The following is a 10,663-nucleotide window of genomic DNA, read 5'->3' on the forward strand; positions in this document are numbered from 1 at the left end:
AGGTTGTGTCCATGAGGATTCGACCCTGCTTTCGTGTGCTATATTTTTAGTGCAACCAGCAGTGATAATTTATTTGTTTAATACGTGTACGACAGTGTGTTAACAGTATCCACATACCTTATAAAGAAATGTTTCGTTCTCCTTCCAAGCCGATATGGGATCAGGTGCAACCTACCTTCTGAAACCACAACACAAACTGAAGGTGGGTTACACCTGATCCCACATTGGCTTGGAAGGAGAACGAAACATTTCCTTATAAGGGGCGTGGATACCTTTCTTGACAAAACGCGTTTTAAAGCCGTGAGGGCAGCAGATCTCATAAGAAATCTGCAGTTAAACGTGCTCGGGTGGGAGTAGTACCAGGATGGCTGACCCCCTGGTATGTCCTCATGCTGAGTGGTCCGAAGCGGATAATATTGTGATACGTGCCAGAGGGGAATGGTATCAGAGCTAGGGCACGGGCCGATGTGTTCGACGGGGACGTCGAACCCTATAATGGGGGGTGAAAGTGGGTTGCACTTGATCCCACATCGACTTGGAAGGAGAACGAAACATTTCCTTATAAGGGGTGTGCATACCTTCCTTATCACAACGCGTTTTAAAGTCGTGAGGGCAACATATCCCATAAGAACTCTGCAGTAAGCGTGCCCGGGCGAGAACAATCCAAGGATGGGTGACCTCCTGGGAAGTTTTCGCGCTAAGAGCCCAAAGCGGACAATATTGTGATACGTGCCAGATGGGGTGTTACAATTATCATAGATCTTACAACTCATATATTTGTATATATGATTGGATGAACAAACATACATTTTTTTAAAAGAGTTGATAAAAAAATGCAATGGAAATTAAGTTTACATGTTTTAACAATGAAACTTGGGAAATCTCCAATAAAGTGTCTGTATTTTGGTTTATTTTACGGTTTAGTCTTAACATTTACTTTTTTAACAGAAAAGTCTCAATTATCTAATTTTATACGATAATCTGCTATTTTTTCTATTGAGTAAAAATAATGATTGTTTCATTAATTTGGACAAAATATAAAATAATCAAAATTTATTTTGTTAAAAACATATATTAAGATTAAACCGTAAACTGATCGAAAATATTTAGACTTTATTATAGATTTTCTCATTAAACTTTTATAACCAAAAAAGAAAAAAAAAATCACAAAGAAATTGGACATTTCACAATGCCTATCGAAATAATAGTACTCTAAATTTTTTAAGAAACTAGCGGGACATACTTTAAACTTTACACGAATGATTTTGCAGAATATATTTTAGCCAAAACAACGTTGTTTCACTGCATAAATGTATTTTGTAATTTGATCGCTGTTACGAAATATATAATCATTTGAAACTGTTATTGATATTTTTTTTTTCTTAAAAATCTGTTCATTTATGTGATTCTTCCCTTTTAAAAATCAAATATATGTATAGTAGCCTGATTATGCGCGTTACATGCGCGTGCGTAGGCGAAGGGCCAAAATAGAAATCACGCGCAAAATGCGGAGGACAACATAACTACAGGTAATAGGTAGACCTGTTTACACGCTCCTTTTAACCCCAAAATTGGTGTCAGGAATCAAGAAACCAGGCTTTTTCTTATTAAAATTTTAGGAATAAAATACTTATATAATTAATAGTTAAAAAAATTAAAATATTAAACAAATTTGAGAAAATATCTATCAAGACCATTCACAAACTAAGGAATACATCAATTATATCCTAAATAAAAAGAATGTTGACAGTCTTCTACAAACGATAAAATAAAAACTATCATAATCAATTTTTTGTTTTCACAAAATAACTATCTTTCTGATTTTTCAAACAAATGTCAATATCTTTTTCAATTAGACTACTACAATTTTTATGCAAATTATTTTGAGAAGGCGTACAAATAAAAATATTAAAGTATTTTGAATTAATTATAGAAAAAAATAAATTGTTGTGTAATTATTATTGATACATTTAGAAATTATTTATATTATTGCAAAATAAATACTTTTATCAAAACTTCTAAAGTTTTTTGTTGTAGATGAAAAATAATTTCACGGGAAAAAGTAATATATTATAGTGGTTACATTTCATTAAATGTGATCACTTATATCAATATTAAAAAAAAAATGATTCTTTATTTAGAATCTTCCCCATTTTTGGTATTTTTTTGGGTGATTTTTTCTTTACAAAATCATACCAAAAAATATAAAAATTATAATGACCCACCGACCCTTCTTAGACCATCAACCGTTGACTGCTTCTTTCCCTTCATACTTCGACTATTTCTAATCCGCAGTTTCAAACTTCAAATTTTCATGCTTTCAAAATGGTCAACATTCAACTATCGCTTCCCCCTTCAATCTTATTCTATATTATTTATTACATGGATTACTCGTTCTTTGTCTCATATTATTTTCAATCCAATTTCTATCATCATCACAACAACTTTTCAAACTTTGATTTCCGCGTTTGCATGTCTTCTTTATATACATCACAACACCTCCTTCGGTTCTTCATCATTCCTTACCAAAATTAACAAAAACCCAACTCAGATTTCCATAAAACATCACAAAATACGATTGATTTTCAACTCTTTTTGAATCTTTTTACGTAATCAAAAACACCCAACAATGATTTCTGCCTATAGAAGCCGGAGAGCAGCAAGAAACGCTAACAAGATCAAGAAAGGCTCCAAATTGGTGGATGTCGATGTCGAGGTCACCATACCGGAGCATTTCCGGTGTCCGATATCCCTGGAGTTGATGAAAGATCCGGTGACGTTGTCGACTGGGATCACTTACGATAGAGAAAGTGTAGAGAAATGGATATTTGAAGATGAGAAGCACACATGTCCGGTCACCGGCGTAAGCTTGACGACCCTCGACCCTGTACCTAACCACACTCTCAGAAAGATGATACAAAACTGGTGCGTTGAGAATAAGTTATATGGGTTTGATCGGATCCCAACTCCTCGAGCTCCGGCGAACTCGTATCAAGTTTCCGATATTCTTTCCAAGATTGTGGACATGAGAGCGAAGGGGAATGCAGAAGGTGTCATGGAGTTGGTGGTGAAGATGAAAGATTTAGCGAAAGAGAGTGAGAGAAACAAGAGGTGCATTGTTGCAAATGGGTCAGCGAGAATATTATCGGAGACATTCGAGATGTTTTCTTCCTACAAGAATCAAGAAAACGCATCAGTTTTGGAAGAAATCTTGTCTGGTTTAACCTTGCTTCTTCCTTTCGATCAAGCTACAAAATCTTGTCTTGGTTCGAACCAATGTTTAAGCACCATTGTATGGATTTTAAAGGTTGGAACTTTATCGGGAAGAAGGAATGCTGTTTTGATCCTCAAAGAGATTCTCTCATCCGATCAAACAAAGCTACATGAATTCACAGAGATTGAAGGAAGCATCGAAGCTTTAGCGAAGCTTATCAAGGAGCCAATTTGTCCTACGACAACTAATGCATCATTGCTAGCGATTTACCATTTAGTCACTCCATCAACTTCTTTTGACCACAAGAAAACCCTAATCACAACATTCGTCAACATGGGTATAATCGATAAGCTTCTAGAAATGCTTGTAGACTGCTCACGAGGTGTTTGTGAAAAGTCCTTGGGTGTACTCGAAGGTCTTTGCAGCATTGATGAAGGACTTGAGAAGGCTTATAACAATGCGTTGACAGTTCCGGTGTTGGTGAAGAAACTGCTTCGTGTTTCTGACATGGCTACTGAGTTTTCTGTTTCGATTCTTTGGATGCTGTGTAGATATGAGAAGAGTAAGGGGGTGGAGGAAAGTGTCGCCATTGAAGCACTTCAAGTGGGAGCTTTTCAGAAGCTTTTGTTGCTGTTGCAGGTTGGTTCTTCTGTGAAAACGAAGGAGAAATCTGGTGATTTGTTGAAGGGAATGAATGTGCATAGAGGAAGAGTGGATTGTATTGAATCTATGGATTTCAAGGACCTCAAGAGGCCATTTTGAACTAAGGACTTAAGTTTATTTGTAAATTTAACAGAAAAATATACGTAGGAAAATCATTCTTTAACTTCAGATATATATTACATCTTATTACATGGATAAATAATTAATTGGATTGGGCCATTGGCTACATCATATTTTCTTTACGTTGGATGAATTAATTTGGCAATTTTACTTTATTATAACAAATGGAACAACACAAATTTGCAATTCCAATTTTTGGTTTTGTTTTTAGTTCTTCTGTTTATGGAAAAATGTAAATGATTGTTTCATATATGAACTTATCTTTTCTTTTAATTAATCACATTATTTGTAGAAAAATTCAAGTACGTAATATTGAACATGTTAAATGAACAATGGCCAGGTAATTGATGGTTACTTGTTTTGTTAAACCATAATTTTTCTTCTTAATGACAATTTATGTTTTATAGAGAATACAATATTTTAAAAGATAAATGGTTGTGTATAACTTGGATCGTTAAGGATATTAATTAAGCTTACATCATTCACCAAACTTTCATTTTCTAGCTATAACTCATTTATTATGAGGTTCACAAATATGCGAAAGTCTGAAAGAACCAACCATATTAGCTCAATGTCTTCATGTTTGACGCTCACGAATTAAAATTGACGGATTAAATAATCACCCACTTGATAATCTTATTGTGTTATAATATTTGGTGCTCAATTTTCTATACGAATTACAATCCTTTGTTCATGATAAAGCCATTTTGTTTACGACGCCTTTACATGTGCGAAAAATGCTTTAAAAACATGCATACCTTTATAACAATGTGAAGGAAACATATTTAAAACATGTTCAATGAAATTCGATAAAAACAATATTAAAGAATTTAGAGGTTAATAGCATATCTCATCGTTTATACAATTGATCACGTTCGCATTCTATTATGGTTTTTGAAAAGTTTTTTGCATACTTTTTTTTGTCCAATATTCACACCCTATTGTAGAAATATATGATAGATCGGAAGGAAAAGCAAACCCTTAAATGATTTTCTACATAAATTGGTCATATATTATGCTGGTTTCACAAATAAACAATTATAATTACATTATTACACTATTAGAAACATGTGTTTTCCACATAAATCTGTCATATGTTTATTTAATTTTATATGTTTAAAAGATTCTAATTAAATTTGCCCAACATGCAAAAAAATAAATAAATAAAATAAAATGATTATAGCTTACAACTATGAGCTACCAGCTACCAACTTGCAACTAGTTTTTAAAAAATATCACATTATTCACTAATAAGTGAATAAGGAAGTGTTCGAAAATACTATCTAGAAACTGTTAGTTGGTAATTGGAAGTTGTAATTTTTTTACATATATGTGTTCCGTATTTGTAGATGTATACTTTTAAACATGTAAATCTATGTAAAAAGACATCTTTGTAGAATATAAAATATAAATATAATAAAAAAAATTTATTGACAAAAATATTTTTTCTAAAACTAAGAAATTTTGCATCATTATGTTCCATTACAAAATCAAAAGTAATATGACAACATAAAAACTCTAGTTATTAAATCATCAACGCCGAACTATTCATTATTAAAATAGCAATATTATTATATATAGATACACTTTATATTATTAGATTCGTTACTTGTGTCATTACTACACACATCACAAACTTGATCGTGTGGTATGAAATCTAATGTTCTTCAACAAAATTGGAAAAAAAATGTCTTCCTAAAGTAACCACATATATAGTTATATAAAGAAAATGAATCATAAAGTGGATTTGAGTTTGCACACTAAATTATGGGATTATCTTCCATCCATTCTTGAAAATTCCAAATGATATTTCAATATAACTTCACAACGATGAATGAGATAAGCTAAACATGTAACATACCAAGAATTTGGTTCAAGAAAAATAAACAATAGTATAAGAAAAAAATACTGAAATTCTGAGTTTTGTGATAAAAATAGACATGAATAGAAGGAATTATTTGTTGGATAAAGATTGTGCACTACATGCAAAAGGAACAATATATCTAGAGTTGTGAGGTTCTTTGTGAGAGCCGATGAATGGAATATTGATTGGGGGGAGAGAGAAGAATATTTAGGGTAAGAACAATTAAGAGGGTGTTTGTGATTTTATTTTGAACCTTAAAAATAGTTATAAATTAAAAAAAAAAAAAAAAAAAAAAAAAAAAAAAAAAGATTTATTGACTTATGTGATGAGAAAATGAGTTTTTAAAAAGTATTTGTATTAGTTTATGTGGTGATAGAAATCAATAAAGAAATCAATAGGTCAATAAGTTGTTTTGTTTTTTAAATGTTTGTCTTAGTTTATTCATGTTTTAAAGGAAATTTATCTTCTACAATCGAAAAAATTAAAATGAGTTATGAAAAGTTAGAATTTCTAACTTATTGAAAACTCACTTTTAAAGGCTTAATGAGAAGTTATTCCCACTGCCATACTTGCCACAAAAAAACATAACCATCTAGCCCCATTTTGGGTCTACATCCCAACTCTAAAAATCTCCTGTTTGCCCTCTTTTTCCTTCAAACATGGAAAGCTGGAAGAACATGACCCCTGTCATAGATAGTGACATCCCAAACCATCTGCTAATCACTCAGCCTCCGTCTGCAATCCTCGATCGTATCATCACAATCGCTCCCTTCTTGAATCCTGCAACTCAACTGACACTACCTCGAGCACATACCTCGATACCTCAAAATCAATTAACTCACCTAGGAATGCACCATTTAAACCTAACTGACATGACCACTAAGGCCCCAACAATAACTAGTCTCATTCCCGCCTGAACAACCATAACCGATAAAACGAATAAGACGGAAACACATTGCAATGAATCATGGAGCCAAACCATACAATCTACCCTCAATCAGCTCTTTATAATGCCCAAAACTTTCCTCGATTCGAGTACGGATCCTATGCTTTTAGTAGTATGGGCCCAATACTACCAACCATCCATATCCGTACTATCCTCAAGAATCGTTCCGGATCATCTAAGTAACTACTCATGTCTACTACCGAACGACCCAATAACATATACCCACTCTCAATTGAGTACAAACTGCTAATCTTCCTAGATTCTCCTTCTAGGATATCTCTTCCGAAAATGCTCACACAAGCATATTCTAACATTCTTCCTAGGCTTTCCTAGCGTTACCCTCACTCCACTCTCCGCCATCAGCTGCAAAAAAGACTCCCTCTAATACCTTCTAACTACCTCACGAATATAATTAGATACCACATTGACTAGATAGTTCTTCGACTGTAAGGTCTCACATTACAACGGTTAGACTCAAACGAGAGTTGGGCAATAAAGTTAAACCTAACCTTCTAAATATATCTAATCCCTACAACATGTAACCTAACATATTCACTTAACAGTTATCCAATATTGTTGGAAGACCTTAAAATCACAAAGCAGGCAGCATTTGAGCATCAAGTAATCTAAGCCAGTGCCTCACTTAATTAATTAGGCCATTATATCCAACAATCAAAAATCCATAGCAACATGCAGTTCCAAAAGCTCAATCAACAAACATATAAAGGCATCTCTCCTAGCATTCTATCATGCAAATCCTAAGCAGATACTTAGCCCTAATCTAGCTACAAATCTCATATACTCATACCAAAATAATAAGCATAACACATGTATGGTTATATCGGGAAATAATTACTTGAGCTCGGCTGATTTCATGCATCGCATCCCTTTTCTTAAAACCCTTTTTGGAAATACTCATTTTCTTTGAAAAGATTTTGTTAACTCCTCAGTTTGAGTTTAGACATACCTATGAGTGTGCTCAAATCCTCAAATAAAGGCTCTCATACCAAATTGTAACATTCCAAAAATATTGAGTAAATTTTTTTGTTTAAATAAGTCAAAATGTTCATTCATTATCCCAAAAGATAATTAGAGTAAAAGTATTCTCAAAACATCAGAGTAAGATCATAAACAATCATTGCAGAATAAATTTTTTAGGGGTTGCAGTGCGATTAAACCGACTTTTCCTTTTGAAACCAGATGTACCTAAAACCTAAATAAAACTTTCCATATCATAAAATATTATTATTACTATATTAGAACTGACATGTAACGTTTCGGTGTGATAAGGAGGACTTATGCGTCTAAACATAAATAAAACCTTCCATATCATAATATGTTCTCGTCTGAGTACATTAAGCACCTACTTCAATGTAGAGAACATCACGGTGAGGATGCGTAGTGGATTAGGAAATGATATTGGAGTCCAGGAGCCAAAACCTCAGCCTCAGCATATGGATAGACATGTGCTAGCAGTCATACCAATAACTAAACCAGTTATGATAGCAGGAGTTGAAGCAATGATTCAGGTAATGCTAGCCAAACATACTAAAAGTATTAGACAACTAATCCAAGAAAATAGGAAGGAACCCACTACACCGGTTTTAGAACCAATGTTAAATAAAGGTCAACCCGAGGAAGAAGGCTACAGTAGGAATGTAGAGTCGTCAAGGGTTAGGAAGGACGACACCAAGAAAGAGGTTGATAGATATGGCTGCAAGTATGGAGACTTTATTGGCATCCCAACCACCAAGTATTTCTGGAGAACCAAGAACCAACACCAGTAGCATTCATGGATTGGATCTGGGAAATGGAGATGGTGTTCAAGAGCTGAGACTGAGACGACCAATGGAAAACAATCTTTTTTACTAGATAGCTAAAGACATGAGTATTAAGCTGGTGGCAGTGGGTGGCTAATGCTATGTCGAAAGGAAAAGTAAGGAATATGTCATGGGAGAACTTCCTTGTGCAATTGAAAAAATAATTATTCTCATAAAGAGACTTTCTGGAAATGGCTAATGAATTCCAGAACCTAAAGAAAGGATAGATGAGTGTCATAGAGTACGCTACAACCTTTAACGAAAAGATGGAATTAGTCCCTTACCTAATTCCTACTGAACTCTCCAAGAAAGATAAGTTTGCTAATGGATTACCAACGGATTTTTCTCCTTCGGTTAAAAGCGCAAACACTGTGGAAGCAGCCGTCCAAGTGGCCAGATCCTTGGACATCATAATTAAGGGGAGGACCACCAACAAAGTGAAAGTTGGAGAGAAAATGAAGGGTGAACGAATTTTAGAACCCAATAAGAAGGGTAGATTTCCAAAATATGGACCCAATGACAAGAAGCCCAAAGATAACAATGATGCAAAATGGTGAAAAGAATACAGAAGGAAGCACGTTGGGTAATGCAAAGAGAAATGATCTGCTATAAGTGCGGATGGATGGGTTACTATTCAGATGAATGCAAACATGAAAAGAGAGTGTGCTTCGAGTGTAGAGAAGAATAACATATTTCAAAGGACTGCCTAAAGAAGAAAGGAATTGCATGAGCATTACAAAAAGCTCTAAAGACACTAAAGGAAGAAGCAGATGATGCTTCAGGAAGTTATGGATAGGAAGCTACCCAAGTTCAAAGTAGTCATCCCTCATAGATAATGTGGTAGTATGTAGCCTAATATTTAAGGCATTAAGTGTAATAAAATATGAAGATGATTTTAATCGTTCAAAAAGTAATAAAACCTATAAATATATGTTAAACCATTTATTGATTCATGTGTGGAGTGACTTGGGGAAATTACAAGACAAATTTTGGGATGAGTATGAGTAGGTGTGGAAGGTAGTATGGGCCCGTACTACCAGAAGCAGATGACTCGTACTTGGATCGGAAGGAGTCATAACATATTAAGCCTCTAAGTAGTCAAGATGTTTTATTCATTTCCATCATTACCTTTGTTTTGGTAATGACTACGAAGATAAATATTCTAACCTTAGTGGTCATATCGAATCTATTCCGACTAACCTGCAAAGAAAGTTCAACGTAAGAAAATATGATTGATGCGACCGACAGAAGTATCGTAGTCATCATAAAGATTAAACAGCCTGTAGCTAGAAGTGCTAGATGCTAGAATGTGATTGTATCGCATTAGGAAATGCACGAAGATATTTTTCATGTTAGAATCTTACTCAAAGAGACCTGAGTTTAGTTGTTGCATCATACGACGAAAGGTAATTAGAGCATGATTGTCCGGTCTGTTATGATATTCGAGTAAAGACCTTATCTTAGGTTAAGTCAGTTCTAAAAGGAGCAAGAGACTCTAATTGAGATCGAATTTAGAAGAAAGAGCAAGTGCATGATTGAGCACCATCAGTAGTCAAGAATTCTAAGAGTTAGAAACTCAATAGAAGAGGCATAACAGTTACAATTATTACCTAGGATGGAAAGGTAACATGTAAAGTCATTATACAAACCCTGTTTTGTTGATGATTCTAGGACATAATCATCCTAAGGGGGAGATAATTATAACACCCGTAGAATCAGGTTTGTCGATTAAGATATACTAAGCGTTGAAAATGACTTTTGATAAAAGGTTTATTTATGATAAGTAATCTTAACCAAGTTGTAGCATATGCAACAAGGATTTCGTACATATAAAGAACGCTGAAATCCAACTATGTATGAAGAAGTTATGCTTCTTCAAATTTTTACGATTAAACTAGCACGACTTTGCATATCGTAAAAAAAATTAAATTTTTGATAAATTACTTTCTAGCTTAATTGATCTAAACGAAATTCGTAGTAGTCGTTAAACCGAGAGCATGCATATAAAGAACGTCCAAATCTGACTTCATAAGAGA

At 34.0% G+C, this 10,663-nt stretch overlaps 1 protein-coding gene across 1 annotated transcript; it reads left to right on the top strand.

Moving 5' to 3' along the window:
- The first annotated feature begins 2,425 nt into the window (after positions 1 to 2,425).
- On the top strand, positions 2,426 to 4,119 carry LOC111904386 (U-box domain-containing protein 21). Its single transcript, XM_023900163.3, has one exon. It carries the CDS (start codon positions 2,630 to 2,632, stop codon positions 3,974 to 3,976), a length of 1,347 nt encoding a protein of 448 aa, XP_023755931.1. The 5' UTR covers positions 2,426 to 2,629; the 3' UTR covers positions 3,977 to 4,119.
- Positions 4,120 to 10,663: the final 6,544 nt, after the last annotated feature.

The sequence above is a fragment of the Lactuca sativa genome, chromosome 8 (assembly GCF_002870075.4).
Source record: "Lactuca sativa cultivar Salinas chromosome 8, Lsat_Salinas_v11, whole genome shotgun sequence".
Lineage (NCBI taxonomy): Eukaryota > Viridiplantae > Streptophyta > Magnoliopsida > Asterales > Asteraceae > Lactuca > Lactuca sativa.